Raw genomic sequence first — 15,703 nt, 5'->3', positions numbered from 1 at the left:
TGATCCCCCCCAGCCCCCAAATGTATAATAATTTAATATGTGGTAATGGTGAAAATTGTACCACAAAACTATTATGAGATGTCTCTCAAGATATTTGCTTGGGTCTCTTATGAAGGGAATGTAAAGTTGTATATTTTTAATTGGGATCTAAAAATTGCATGAGAAATTTGAATTGAAATATGTCATGATAAATACATTCCCATCTTGAGATTTTAGAATCAGAAGAAAATGATTTTATCTGGTTAAAGTTTCCTTCAGTTATTTTGTTGTTGTTCATTTGAGAATGAAATTTTAGAATATTGTTGTCTGTTACAAAATGTACTACTTCAACATACCATTTGTCATAGCCTGAGATCAAAGTTATCATTTTTTTCCCCAGTGGAAGATAATATCTCATTTCTTAAATATTTGACTTAACAGTGCCCTGAAAGAGCATGTCTGTCAAAACCAGAAATGTTAGTGAGATTGACAATTTATACCATGCTCAATGGGTAGTTCTCTTCACCATGTAATATTGGCTTTGATAAGTCCTAACAGTTACTGTTATTTTTATGAGGGATTTAGAACAAGGAAAATTATTTTAAAATTTTCCTTATTTAGTTGAATTCTATAACATCAGCCTTAAGGAATGGTTCTTTTCCTTCTTTTGCATGATAATTCTTTTACAGTGTTTTATGGTTTCCAAAGTGTTTTCTTCACAATAACCTCATTGTACAAGTGTTGGTTTCCCCATTTTATACTTGAGGAAACTGAGGTCCAGAGGGTGGTAAGGACCTGCATTGTCATCACACAGCTAGGAAGTCTCAAAACCACAATATGAACCCATTATTCTAACTCGACTTTAATTCCATTTCTTGTTACTGCATTGAACTAAGATAGTGTCAGTTTTCTGATATATTACCCATAGCACTTACTTATATATCTTAGGCAAGTTGTGATATCAAGATAGAAAAGACATATTAGAAGGGAAAGAAAACAAGGAAGAAAGAAGTTTTTTGTTTTATAGGATAGTTTCTTCACGTTGAAGAAATGCTTTTCTGAAAAATGTTTAAATATTATCATAATTTTCTAATTGTAGTTTATAGGCAAGCAATAAACAGCAAGATGTTTGAGATGGATATGAAAATTGCTGCAATGCATGTAAAAAGAAGGCAACTTCATCAACTCCTACCTAATCATGTGCTTCAGAAAAAGAAAAAGGTAAATTTAGAAATTACTAACAAAAGCATTAATGGAACATCATTATTAAATATTTAACATGGCATTCACAGTAAAAACAATAGGTGAGTATAACAGTATGAAATGGGCCGTAAGAATTTTTAAATCTTCTCTTAGTTTGCATTGTACTAATAAATTCTTTTGGGTGTACCTTCCTGTTTCAAGATGGTATCCATGTGTTCTGTTCAATGAGAATTTGTCATAGTCATCTCTGCTTTATTTCTTTCCAAATTATACAAATCTACGGGAAATTATATTTGTCTGAATGTTGATTTTTGGGGGGGGGGTGGTGAGGCAGTTGGGGTTAAGTGACTTGCCAGTGGTCACACAGCTAGTAAGTGTCAAGTGTCTGAAGCTGGATTTGAACTCAGATACTCCTGAATCAAGGGCCGGTGCTTTATCCACTGCGCCACCTAGCTGCCTCGCTGAATTTTGATTTTTGAGCAGCTTAGTTATTTGACATTTATTGGTGTCATATGAAAATTATAAGACATTGAAACACAATTTAAAAATTTTTTCTGCCATGTAAAAAGTTTCAAAGTATCTGGATTTAATTGTATATACCACAGCTAAATGTTATTTGATATTATGAATCTGTAAAATCAATAAATGGTAAGTTTTTGAACTAAGGAGTTTTTTAATCCAAGGAAATCATCACGTGGCAATAAAACATAAAATGTTAGAACTGAATGCTCAATTACTATTATCCCAGTTTCATGTTCCTTACATGTGAGCACAAATACTGCCTCTTATGAAATGAACCTGTTAGTATAGTTGATGCCCATAACCAATGATAAGTAAATTTGGATACTTATAAAATTTATGTTTTAAAATTAAACATATCAATATATAATTATGTTAAATATATTTCATAAGTCAAATGTATCAACACCAGAATGTTTATACCTGTGTATACACACACACGTATTATGTACTTGTATTCTTGCTTTAATTTTAGAAAATGAATTCAGTTTATTTCTCTTAATTCTTTACAAATTCTGAAACATATTTGTTTGCTTTTTTTGTTATTTTTTTACGTTGAGACTGGCATTGAGTAATCCATAACAATAACTCATTAACAGTATAATCAAGGGGCAGCTAGGTGGCGCAGTGGATAAAGCACTGGCCCTGGATTCAGGAGTACCCGAGTTCAAATCTGACCTCAGACACTTGACACTTACTAGCTTTGTGACCCGGGGCAAGTCACTTAACCCCCATTGCCTCACCCCCCCCCCCCCAATAAATAAATAAAAGGTATAATCAAGTTAATAAACCAGTTAGGTTCACTAAAAGTTCTACATCCAAAGAGCACATCTTTAACCCTAACAGGCCTTTTAAAAAATATAAGCTGTTGGGACAGCGAGGTGGCACAGTGGATAAAACACTGCCCCTGGATTCAGGAGGACCTAAGTTCAAATACGGCCTCAGACACTTGACACTTACTAGCTATGTGACCCTGGGCAAGTCACTTAACCCTCATTGCCACCCCCCCCCCCAAAAAAAAAAGCTGTTACATGGAAGAATGCAAAAGAAAGTGTGGAAAAGTGGAAAGTCTTTACCTTTATATAGGAAAAAAAAACCTCAAGCATCTATCCTACTGCAGTACTTTTGAATAGCACAAAACAGTATTTTGAAGATTAACCATATAAAAATCGCTAGGTACTTAATTCATTTCAGGATATAGAAGTTGATTTTACAGATTTACTATCAGGTGTGATACCTATCTATTTAGGCTTGTGTTATCTTTTAAATCTATGCTAAAGAAATACAAAATCCTTATATGAAAACTGTAGAATGTAAATTGAAGTGTGTATTTCCTAATTATCTGTAGCTGTTACATATTTGCATAGTAAGTAAGCATTGGGCACTATAATTTTTCATAATTTAAAAAAAACTGAACATAATAGTCCAGCATCTTGAAGGAAAGATTTTTTCATTTTCATTAACAATGTAGCATTAAATCCCTCACATTTAAATCTGTAGAAAATTCAACATGTGAAAATAAAAGTTAATGTCTGAAGTTTTAGCTTCAACTCCAACCTTTTATCTATATTTTTACTATAACTGATAGAGTTTCTTACTCTTTTTTTTTCTTTTTGCATTATATTCTATTGTAGCAATCAGTAGAGCAACTTAATGATATTAAAGTGAAATGATAGCTAGATTTGCTCTTTAAAAAAACTAGGTTAAAAGTCTGCTCTTGGGACTTGTCATGTGACCCTGGTCAAATCACTTAACCACTCAAGACCTCAGGTAACATTTTAAGATTAACCTGGAATTGCTCATAGTGTTGAAATCACAGATCCATGTTTCTGAATGCAGTTATTAATATATATATATATATATATATATATATATATATATATGATTAAGCCTCCAGGTTTTAAGTGCTTTATATCATGAATAAATTTTATGATTTTAACATTCTGTGAAAAATTGGTTTTCAGAAGTTTAATGTGACCAAAATGACACTTCAGTGATTTTTACAAACTTAATTCATAAGTGTGTTTTAAATGCCATTTATTAATCATTTATTAGTGTCTTTGATAAAATAGAGAAATGTGATTCATTGTTTCACTGGTTGCAGCATTCATCAGAAGTTCGATTGACAGCTCTGAATGACAGCAGCCTAGACTTATCTATGGATAGTGACAACAGCATGTCTGTGCCTTCTCCTACCAGTGCTATGAAGACCAGTCCATTGAATAGTTCTGGCAGCTCTCAGGGGTAAGATAAGAAAAAGATAGTAGGCATTCATGTACTAATTACTGAAGTATAAATATCACTTCCCTAGATACTACTAGGCATTGTTGGGGAGGTGGGGTTGTGTGGAGATACAAATGATATGAGAAACAAGGTCCTTGTCTGCAAAATTGCTTAAACGCTGGAAGAAAGCAAAGGAAGTGGGGTTAAGGCTGTCCTCTTGGGTCAGTAATTCTTTTGAACTGTGCCATATATACATGCAGAGAGTTTTAATAATTGAAAATCCTAACCTTTTCATATTCTCAAATTTCAGTTTACGAAACATGGTAGTTTTTGGGCTATTTGATCACATTTTTTGGAGGTGGTGTTCATGTTTGTTAACTGAATCAAACTAAAACTTGTATGTGATATACTACTACTTTTTGTGCATTAGCAGAAACAGTCCTGCTCCAGCTGTAACAGCAGCATCTGTGACCAACATCCAGGCAACTGAGGTTTCTGTGCCACAAGTAAATTCCAGTGAAAGCTCAGGGGGTAAGGAAACTCACTTAGTATACAATATGAAACTTAGAACTTTAGTTTCAAATTTTTTTTTGTGTGTGTGTGTGTGTGTGTGTGTGTGTGTGTGTGTGTTTTTGTGAGACAATTGGGGTTAAGTGACTTGCCCAAGGTCACACAGCTAGTAAGTGTTAAGTGTCTGAGGCCGGATTTGAACTCAGGTACTCCTGACTCCAGGGCTGGTGCTCTATCCACTGCCCTACCTAGCCGCCCCCCAACTTAGAACTTTAGAACATTATACCTTTAATTATGATTTTCAATAGCTTATGACTATAGTATTTTTGAAAAAAAACCACACACCTCTATTGTATTACTTTTAAAATATCCCTAGATTTAATTCCGAGGAATGGAAGAAACCTTTATGTGGGATCTCTGGCTTTATTATGTATTGTTATTTCCACTGTAGGTACTTCAAGTGAAAGCATTCCTCAAACTGCCACACAGCCAGCCATTTCTCCACCACCAAAGCCTACGGTCTCCAGAGTTGTTTCCTCAACACGTCTGGTAAACCAACCACCAAGACCTTCAGGAAACACAGCAACAAAAGTACCTAATCCTATAGTAGGAGTCAAAAGGACGTCTTCACCTCATAAAGAAGAGAGTCCCAAGAAAACCAAAACAGAAGAGGTAATTTATATTTTTAAGTTAAATTATTAATCATTCATCAATGTTTTTATGAGTCCCTTGGAAATAATGGCCAAATTGTGATTATCATTTGTGTATCAGAGAAGTAGTAAAGTCTTTTTAGTGAGAAGGAAGAAAGTTTAGATAACCAGGACTTTTAGAGTATATTACGTGGTACAGTGAAAGTAAATCAGGCTAGGCTGTGCAATCAGAGGACATGGGCTCAACCACCTCTGATTCTTATTACCTTTGTGATTGTAGGTAAGTCATGTAACCTTCCTAGGCTTTGGCTTTCTCATTTATGAAATTAGAAGCCCTCTAAAACTCCTTACAGCTCTAGATCTGTTATCCAGTTATCCTTCTATTTTTCCTCAAAGCCTCTTCCCAGATAGCAACTCTCATTAACCATGAATGAATAAATAAATGTACTTACTTGTACTAAGCAAATACAAAAACAAAAATGCCCTCAAAGAGTTTACATTCTGATGGGGGAAGGCCTGCTCATATTGTGGAATGGTGGCTAGGGAAGGGGACTTACAGTTTGGTACTATAAAAATAAGAAAATGTAACACTAAACATTCAAAATCTGAATTCCCACAGTCTGTATTGTACAATTTAAAAATTATATAGTCTTGCTTTGGTATATTGTGTCCCCAGATAAATCATAAACCATTAAAGGGAAATGGTCGCAAAAAATTTGGCAACAGTAAAAGATTTTGTATAACTATTTTATAAATTTATATACCCAGGGTTGTGAGTGGAAAAAGTTTAAGAAACCCTGGATTAGATGATACATAGGCTCTCTTTCTTTTTTTTTCTGATAAAAGTATTTTATTATTTTCCAGTTACATGTAGAGATAGTTTTCAACATTTGTTTATATAAGATTTCCAATTTGAAATTTTTCTCCCTCCCTGCCCCCCTCCCCTAGACAGCAGGTAATCTCATATAGGTTTTATATATATATAATAACATTAAACATATTTCTGCATTAGTCATGTTATAAGAGAAGAATCAGAACAAAAAAGGAAAAACCTCAAAAAAGAAAAACAACAGCACCAAAACCAAAAGAAATAGTATAAATATAAATATATAAATAGTATAAAAATCGCATCCATATTCCACAGTTCTTTTTTTTTTTTCTCCTGGATTTGGAGAGCCTTTTCCATCACGAGTCCTTTGGAACTTTCTTGTACCTTTGTATTAGTGAGAAGAATCTAACCTATCACAATTGATCAACACATAATGTTGATGATACCATGTATAATGTTCTTCTGGTTCTGTCATCTCACTCATCATCAGTTCATGCAAGTCCTTCCAGGTTTCTCTGAACTACTCCTGCGCATCGTTTTTTATAGGACAATAGAATTCCGTTACATTCATATACCACAACTTGTTCTGCCAATCCCCAATTGATGGGCAACCCCTCAATTTCCAATTCCTTGCCATATAGGCTCTCTTTCAATACTAATTAGAACTAAAATGAACTTCAAAGACCATTTATTCCAGCAAACTCAATTTATAGGTGACGAAACTGAGGCCCAGGGAAATTAGTGACTTACACAAGGTTGTATTGTTACATGTATTCGAAGCTAGATTTGAACTCAGATCTGCCGAATCCAGATTTTTTACTGTTTGATGTGTCTTGTAATGATTGGAATGATGCCACCTGCTGGAGACTTACTGTAGGAAAACTGCCATGAGGAGAAGGCACCTGAGGGCAAGACATGTGGCTTTTCTTTGTTTGCTTGTGGAAGAAGGAGGGGTTGAGGCTGGCGTTCCCCCTCTTTCATGAGGACTCTGGTGGAGAGTGGAGCTAAAAATGCGCTCTCCCTTTGATAGATAGATGAATCTAGGCCTTTCTCTCTCTCTTCACCAAATTCTTATTCTCCTTAATAAATGCCTAAAAGTCTAAACTCTTGCTAAAGCTTATAATTTATTGGCGACCACTCATTAGATATTTTAGACAGACTAGCTAGAATTTTAGCTGCTTACAGTCTCTTGTTGCAACTATATTCTGATTTGTAAGACTTTTATATTCATTTTAAAAGGTTTTTTACTCTGGTTTATACTACTTTTCCTCTGAATTTGTTCATGGTACTAAAATTGTGATAGTTTATGTCATGCCTTTTTGATGGGAGAGAATGGCATCAAAATCTTTTAAAACTACTCTTTCTTGGGAAAAAAAGAGAAGTGTAGAAGGGGATGGAATCAGAAAAATCCCTTGTTTAGTGTTACACAGGAATCTGGTCACCTGCATTTTTTTTTTTTTTTAGTGAGGCAATTGGGGTTAAGTGACTTGCCTAGGGTCATACAGCTAGTAAGTGTTAAGTGTCTGAGGCCAGACTTGAACTCAGGTACTCCTGACTCCAGGGCCGGTGAGGTCACCTGCATTTTTAAAAATCTTTTGAATATTTTTGGTTTTGCATAATATTTTACAACTATTGAGTCTATCACAATCACATTTCTCTAATGCATAGCAGTCTTTTGAAGTCTATGAAGAGAGCAACAAAGTCCCTCCTTTAGGTTTGGTTAATTATATTTTTCCCAAGTTGTTATGTTTATTGCTTGAACTTTAGGTTTATTTCTATAAATAAGCCAGAAAAAAATAGTTCAATGCGTTTTTTTTTTCCTTAAAAAGTCAGAAGCATTGGGTCAAAGTCATGTGGGATTGATTAGAGGAAAGGAGTTTTGTTATATTATTTATTTTGTTATAAAGTTTAGCTAACTTTGACGTCTTTGCCTTTTTGATCAAAGACAGGGATTATTTATGGATTTTTAAATTTTTACAGTTCTTTATGCAACTGGAATATCTATAGAAAATAGATATGGCTTTTCTCCAATTCTTTTTGTAGTTGCAATTATGATGGAGAATTTTTGTTAAAAATTGAATTTAGGGGGGCAGTTAGGTGGCACAGTGGATAAAGCACTGGCCCTGGATTTGGGAGGACCTAAGTTCAAATCTTGCCTCACAGTTGACACTTACTAGCTGTGTGACCCTAGCCAAGTCACTTAACCCCATTGCCCATCAAAAAAGAAAAAAAAATTGAATTTAGGAACATCAATAATTTCTTTTAATTCAGAATTCATATCTTAAGTCATTTGAAACATTTCATTAAGTAGTTTTTAGAAGTTAAAACATAAGTTGATAGGTTATTCTAAACTTGTTCTATTTTTGTCATTAAAGCTTTTTTCCTTTTTCTCTTCATTGTTTTTTAAATAGCAGGATGAGACAAGTGAAGATGCCAACTGTCTTGATTTGATTGAACATGATAAACAGGAAATTAAGGTATGCTATTTTACTTTGTGTGTAAAATAGTGCTACCCAGCTCTCACAGAGCTAAGATGTATATCTTCTTGCTAGATGACAGGGTTTCATTCCACTTTCCACCTTCCACAATTAACTTTCCTTGTTTTTTTTTTTTTCCTTTCTTTTTGTAAGCAAAGTAACAGTTCCTTTTAGCCCAGTGAAAACATGGTCTGGGGTTTGCTGCTGAGATGGAAATGTTCGTGTCTTTGTTCATTTCTGTTGCTACACTGCACTACATTACAAATAATTAAGATTTAGTAGCAAAACTTGACTGAAATATTTTGTTCTAGTGACTCAATAACAGTTTTTTTCCTTCTGTTGCTAGCACTTTATTATGGGAGTTAAAGAAAATGCCAGTTTTATGGAACGCTTGCTGGAAAACTGCTTAACTTTTCCTTGTACATAGCATGTGGTTTTGCTCTAATTTCTTTAACTAACTGCTCATTTTGAACTTCTTTGTAAATCCAACAAAGGTTATTGGAATATCTTTTCCCCCTTTCTCACCTAAAAGTGCTTTGCTTCTATTTTCTCTGCTAATTATTATCTCAGTATTCGTTTATAATGTTCGAGTACTGATTTATATAGTGGATTATTTAAATGCCTGATTGAGTTGCACCGAGTTGGAGAGGGTCATTGAAGATCTTGAGATATTTTTGATGTGATATAAAATGAGATAAATGGAGTTTTTGAGTAAAAAAAAAAGCTTATAAGAAAAACCTTGATTGTATTTAGTTACATATTATTTAGCTTAGTATTTTTCTTGATCTCTCCTTGTTGGAATCCTAGGCAGGGTTTCCACCTCTACCTAGTTTATGGTGCTCTTTATTAAAGTACAAAAATCCAGTGATACTCTCATTTAAAAATTAACAACTGCCCCCTCCCCCTCTTTAGGAACAACTTGATACAGAAACAAGTACAACTCAATCTGAAACTCTTCAGACAGCGGCTCCTCTGTTGGCTGCTCAGGTACTAAAGCAAGTAGAGTTGGGTGTTATTTTTTTCCTTAATGTTCCTAAGATAAGTAAGGCTTTAGGAATAATAACAGTGCTTATGAAATTAAATGTTTTGATATCAGTTGTGTGAAAGTGACTTACTCAACTAATACGAGTTTTTTGTGCAGGCTGAAGACAATTAAGGAACCAAATTTGGCCAAAACTTTTCTTTTTTAGTGTGTAAAGATTCTGCTGAGTCATCCCTTGAATAGTAATTACTTGATATTGCAAGAAGTGTCATTTTAATCTCCACTTGCCATATTCACAGTGTGATATACAAATATTTGGATTACAGGACAAAGGAAGATAAATTGTAATCTTTGTAATTTTGAATGTTTGACTTTTAATTTGTACCCGCTACCCACTTTTGTTGCTAGTTAACCTAAGTATTTTTCCTTGACCAAGTAGTATTTCACTGTGTTCATTTTAATGCTTTGTAGCAGACTTACTCTTGGATCCTTGTGTGTTAACTTTCAAATAAAAGACTTGTGTGAAAAATGGAAATATACACATAAAAAAACAAGAAAGGAAACATGTATGCTGTAGTAAGAAATGAATTGGTGCAGTTTTTGTTTGTGATTAGAATGGTTGAAGTAAAAAGGTGGTTAGCTTCACTGTAGAAGCAAATAATTATCTTTAAACATAATTATTTACTGCTCCCTCCAGCAGCATTTACTTCTATGTTTTATGACTACTGCTTTGCACATTGATTGGTGAACTCTGTTTTTTCTTTTTAAATGACCAGTATTTTAACTTTAATTCTTTTGTTACAAAGGAAGTATTTTTCTGAAACTTTAAATCTGGTGGACATGTGAAAATTAAAACCTTCCTAACTCAGTTTTCAAGTATTGCATGAAAAGGTCACTTTCATGGTTAATATAAGAACATTTCTGTTCATTTGCACAGAATGTATGCAGAGTTTGATTTCAGTAAATTTGACAAACCCCTTAAAAAGCAAATCAGTATAACCTGACCAGTGCTCACTCGTGTTAAATTCTATAATCAATCAACAAAAACATTTATTAAGCACTTAATACCTGCTCAAGCACTATGCTAGGTTTGGGGATACAAAGACAAAAATAGAAACATTCATTTCTCTCAGGGATTCTGTTGGGAGAGACAACATGTATGTATCATGATTCATTCTTGTTTTATTTTCTTCCCTAATGCCTTAGCATTAAAAATTTTACACATATAGAAGGATGAACTTCATATGGGGGGAAATAAATGAGATATTAGAAATTAGAAATTTTTCTTATGAGTACTTAAGACTTTTCTTGGCTCTCATCATATCCTCAATTATTGTATAGCATTACAGTCTAAGGAAATGTTCTTATCACTAAGGTGAAATATTAAATGAGATATGGTATATCTTTCTTTGTGGTATTTTTATTGGTGAGAAGTAGTATTTAATTATTGTGTTGATTTTATTATTCACAAAGGCAGCTCTAAATTCATGTGAAGCAATGCTTATTAGTAACTAGTATTTTTATTTTGTGAAGTTTGAAAACATCTTTTGAGAAATTTTGCACTTTTACTAATAACAGATATAAATCTGTAGTGATTTAAAGTAGCTTTTGAAAAATCAGTGGAGGGAAGGGGGTGAAACTTCTCTGAAACTGGAATAAGATTAGGAAATAAACATTAAGGTTTTGCTATTGTCATGTATGATTTATAGTATGACACATGGATGTTGAAATGAATCTTCACTTACCCCTAAAAGGAGGCTGTTTATATAAAACTCAGATTGTAGTTGGTGATTCAACTTGATGTGATGCTTTTTTTTTAACTTGATGCTCCTTTGAAATCAACTTCACCTTGCTTAAAGTGTTCATATTAATTTGTTTACATTCTACATATTTAAATTCTACACATGTCCCAGATATGTCCATATTTAATTTTGTATTTTTATTACTTCTCTTATGTGTATTCAACTAGTATTTTTAATACCTGTATTGGGTGTATAAAACATTTCTTCTTACCATGGTGAGCCAGCATTCACCCAGTTCATAGTAAGTGAAAAGTTGATAGTTACATTGAAAAGTTACAGAACTTTCAACAATGTTGTTATTTTCACCTTCTTTCTCAGAAAACATCCAGTACAGACCTTTCAGATATCCCTGCTCTCCCTGCAAATCCTATTCCTGTTATCAAGAATTCAATAAAACTGAGATTGAACCGGTAAAAACAACCTCAGGGGTCCATAAACAATATCTGCCAACTCAACCTGTTGTCTTCTAATGCTAAAAAGGAGAATGGAGGGTGCAAGACTAGACATGACTGAAAATGGATTTAGGTTTATTTGGTGAACCTCCCTTACTGGGCTAATCAGCACTTGATCGGAAGTCCAGGTTAGTATGTGAAGCCAGGAGTACTATTAGTAATGTGTTAGCAACAGTTGCATTAACTATTTCAAAGGATTACTGCCTTTAAAAGAAAAAAAGGAGGAAAAAAACCTCAAGTTATATTTGTATCCATATTTAACATCTGATTGGATTTCTGTTTGATGCATTGTTTGAAAAATTTGCAATACAAACTGGCATAAGAATTCCTTATATTGATGATGCACTTTTATGTATTTTTTATTAGAAAGTAGAACTAATTTTAGATCTTGAGCTTGATGCATTTTTATTTTTTCCTGAAGTTTCTTCATTATTCTATAAATTGGATAACATTGTACAGTGGTTATACTATTGTACTTGAGGCAAATGATAAGGGTACATCTAGTTCAGTCCCATTGAAGTAGCCATAACCCTTGAAAATGAAATGTTAAATCTTAGAATATGTGACATATTAAAAGAATAATTGGGAAATAGTTGGTTTTGAATGGGACATGATTAAGAAATAGTATATTGGTTTTATTTATAAAGTTTTATAGTGCATACAAATCAGTGATCAAACAAGCAAATATTTTTTCCTTTGAGGTAACAAAGCTCCATTCTTTTCCCTTGCCTTCAATCTTTTCTCTCTGAAAACAGCTTTTGTTCCTTTTTTTTTTTTCCAGTTTGTATGCATACAATAGGAATAATTTCATCAAAAATTAATGCCAGTATTTACTTAAGCCATGATGTGAAACAAACTGCCCTGTGGCCACATGGCATAAAACACCAAGTTTTGGTCTTATATGCTTCAAACTTTTGGGTGACTAAGTGGTGCCTGTAAAGCATAACATCTTTCGGGATGGCCATTTGATCACTAACATAAAAAGTTTTGTATGTACACTCCATAGATTTCCTGCTGCAGCCAAGTAAAACATTTCAAATTTTGAACAAAAAGGCAAAGCTACTTTCTCCAAGAATTTAAAAACCAATTTTTATTTTTAGATGGCTCACCAAAAATTGTCAGTAAATTTTAGATAGGAAAAAACATACTTAAAAAAATCATTTCTAGCAAGCACTTGACATCTAGTCAGCTCTCTTTACTCCTTTTTGTTTTATTCTTCAGTGCTATCAAAAAGATTTAGGAGCTCCTTTCTTTAAAAGGAATTTTAAAATCCCGGTCGCAAAAGAATACCAGTATCTAGAAAATGTGAGGGATACCAGATGTAGATAGCAAACTTAAACTTAGTTACTTATCCTTAATCTGGGGGGGAAAAAGGCAAAACCAACAAAAACCTTCCCATATTTTCTGATTAGCATGTTTTATGAATCCCCCATTGTGCTCCATCTTATTACATGTGCATTTTTCATGTTAAACTGCAATTACTTACACTCTTCCACTGTCCTTCTAAATTAATTTTATAAAGTTGGAGTGTAGTTTCTTTTCCCCCTTAGGCTATGCAGTAATTGAGGCTTTCTTTTCACCATTTCTTTAAGATGTCTAGTATACAATATTTCTATTTCCCTTATCTTCTGCCCTGTGCAGCCACCTTGCCCTCCCTTTCTACCACCTATGAAAAGATGATTATACTAACAGTTGAAGCGTACAAGGTGTCTATGTATTTTGTGTAGCTATGGAGTTTAGATCGAAATTGCCAGGCACAAATTTAGTCTTGTCATTTTGTTTACACATTGGGGAAAATAAAATTCAGTTTATTAAACGTTTCATGTAACTGCACCCAAGTTTTTCCAGGCAGGAAACTTGGAATTTTTCTGTATAGTGACTTTTTAATTCTAGTTTTCATAATCTGGAGATCAGACTGTTGCTTTCGCATGATGTACGTAGTGTCTCATGACTGGAGTTTGCTTTGTTTTATAGTATCTGTACTCCTTGTATTTTTCAAGAGCTATTTTGTAAACAGATGATGTATTTCTCCATTGAAAACACAATAAAAAAACAGCACAATCCCACAGTTGCCTGATTTCTTTTGACTGACTTAAATTACCTTTTTCTCTTTATTTTATATTAGATTTTTACTTAATTGCTTAATTGTTTACACTAGTATAAGATTTGTAATAGTGCATAAAACATTACATGAAAGAGAATTTATATTTGCTGATTTTTAACATGTTAGGTGTTCTATCATAGCTGTAATCCTTTAGTGATTTTGTTACGCCTGGGAAAATAGGGTTGTTAAAGTAAATATGTTTTAATTGATATTTTACATTACTCATCAGGTATTTGTTTTCTACTATTCTGCTTCCTACATGTCAGTGAAGAATGTAGGTAATTGAGAAATTCACTTTAAAATAACCCATCACAAAAGCATTACTCAGCCAGTATTTGTAGTCATTGGCTTCATTTTAAATACTAATGAATTTTTGAGGTAGTGCTGTTGTTTTCCTTTGATGTCAGCAGGTGGCACTGTTGCTTTATTTTCAGCAGTGATTTCTGAATTTTTTTTTAAAGCTTATAGACAGAAGCAGCCAGCAGATTCCTGCATTTGTTATTCATTATTAAAAACTAGTTAGAGAGTCATACTTTTTCTCTTCTTTACAAGACACCAAGTTGTTTAGCATTACACACTAAATTCTTTTCGGTAAAGGGGAAAGATGTATTCCTGTTAGTGTTTTGTTAATTCAACTGTTATGCTTAAATGTCCCAGGCTGCTTGGGTTTTTTTTTGTTGTTGTTGTTATTGTTGTTTTGGTTTTTGTTTTTTTTAAGAGAAAGGATTGGGTATTATGCAAAAGCCTTTATTATAAGTAAAAGCACTTGAATATTAAAATTTAGAAATTAGAAGTCATTTATATTACATATATTACTAAATGTATTTAATCACTTATAACACATGATTAAAGGGAAAAAATAATTATAATTGAGTCAAATTTTAATTTGTGCTCATTGTAGTTTAATTTCAACCAGTAAATTAAATTGATTCTAACCACTTGTTTTGTAAGCCTATACAGAATTATTAGTCTTGCCATTATCTGTCTTCCAAATTGACTGGCACAGTTGACTGGCTAGAGATTTTTTGAACATACTATACCTATGAATTTTAGTAAATTGGCACTTGTCTTTTTATCAATTTAGTATGATACTCTTAAAGTAATGGAAAATTTATGTGTTATGTGGAACAGGGTATATTCTAGAATATCGTTTTGCACCTTTCTAATTGAAACCTTTGTTTTTCTCTCCACACAGAAAAATGTTTAGAGTTCTTCGTAGCATTAATTCTGGCTGCACTCAAGGTGGCAATAAATGATCAGCAGCTCCAAGTAGTAATTGTCATATGAAAGGATAAATCACTAAATATACAAACTTGTAGAACAAGCCCTGGAAATCTAAACTGTTAGAGCACTTAAATGCTTCAATTTAAACAAAAAGATAAACTGTTTACTTTAAAAAGGCATTGAACAATCCTTTGCATATACTTTTGCTTATTTTACTCTTAATAAAAACGAACAGTACGAGGAAAATTAGTTGCCTGTTAGCTTGAATTGTATTTTTTGGGGTTTTTCATTTCCCTTCCCTTTTCCCTTGTTCTCCACCAACTTTTTCCTCTCCTGTTTAGTTAGCTTTCCTAAGATGTAACTAAAAATTTGGGGCTATCTTAACTCAGGTGTGAACATAGTAAATAAAATAAGTTTTTGATTAGAATTATGAACTTCAATTACATTGAGGGAAATGGTCTGCTTAATTTTCGGATCACTTCCTCAAATGTTTGCTGATTCAATAATTTAGCCATATTTTTTACTGCATGATTTTCAGACTAAAGTTTTTTTCGAATTAGTATAGTAGTACCCAAATTGGCATTAAATAATTGAGAGCCAACATGAGCATTTCACTATATGACGGAGTTGTTTCATTTTAGAAACTATTTCATGAACTTGAACATCATTTCAACTTCTGTTTTTTTCCCCCTGTGAGACATGCTTTTGTCTCATCATTCTGGGAACATCCCTGCAGTTGAGCAAACCAC

At 33.2% G+C, this 15,703-nt stretch overlaps 1 protein-coding gene across 7 annotated transcripts in view; it reads left to right on the top strand.

Moving 5' to 3' along the window:
• The window catches only part of PAPOLA (poly(A) polymerase alpha), a 77,689-nt gene extending 62,486 nt beyond the window's left edge, over positions 1–15,203 (top strand). The window contains exons 16-23 of one of the 7 annotated variants that reach the window (XR_006355045.1): positions 1,079–1,200; positions 3,806–3,945; positions 4,355–4,455; positions 4,886–5,106; positions 8,325–8,390; positions 9,303–9,377; positions 11,493–11,754; positions 14,926–15,203. Coding sequence is in view for 6 of the 7 variants with exons in the window: in XM_043989408.1 (XP_043845343.1) it covers positions 1,079–1,200; positions 3,806–3,945; positions 4,355–4,455; positions 4,886–5,106; positions 8,325–8,390; positions 9,303–9,377; positions 11,493–11,588 (821 nt within the window). In the remaining variant the exon portion in view is untranslated. Of the gene's footprint in view, positions 1–1,078; positions 1,201–3,805; positions 3,946–4,354; positions 4,456–4,885; positions 5,107–8,324; positions 8,391–9,302; positions 9,378–11,492; positions 13,693–14,925 lie in introns of those variants that run through there. The other 6 variants (XM_043989411.1, XM_043989410.1, XM_043989409.1 and 3 more) reach the window with 6 other exon arrangements.
• The last annotated feature ends 500 nt before the right edge of the window (positions 15,204–15,703 follow it).

This window comes from Dromiciops gliroides, chromosome 2, assembly GCF_019393635.1.
Source record: "Dromiciops gliroides isolate mDroGli1 chromosome 2, mDroGli1.pri, whole genome shotgun sequence".
Lineage (NCBI taxonomy): Eukaryota > Metazoa > Chordata > Mammalia > Microbiotheria > Microbiotheriidae > Dromiciops > Dromiciops gliroides.
Note: the sequence above shows the minus strand (reverse complement) of the source record. Positions and strands in the feature narration are given on the sequence as shown.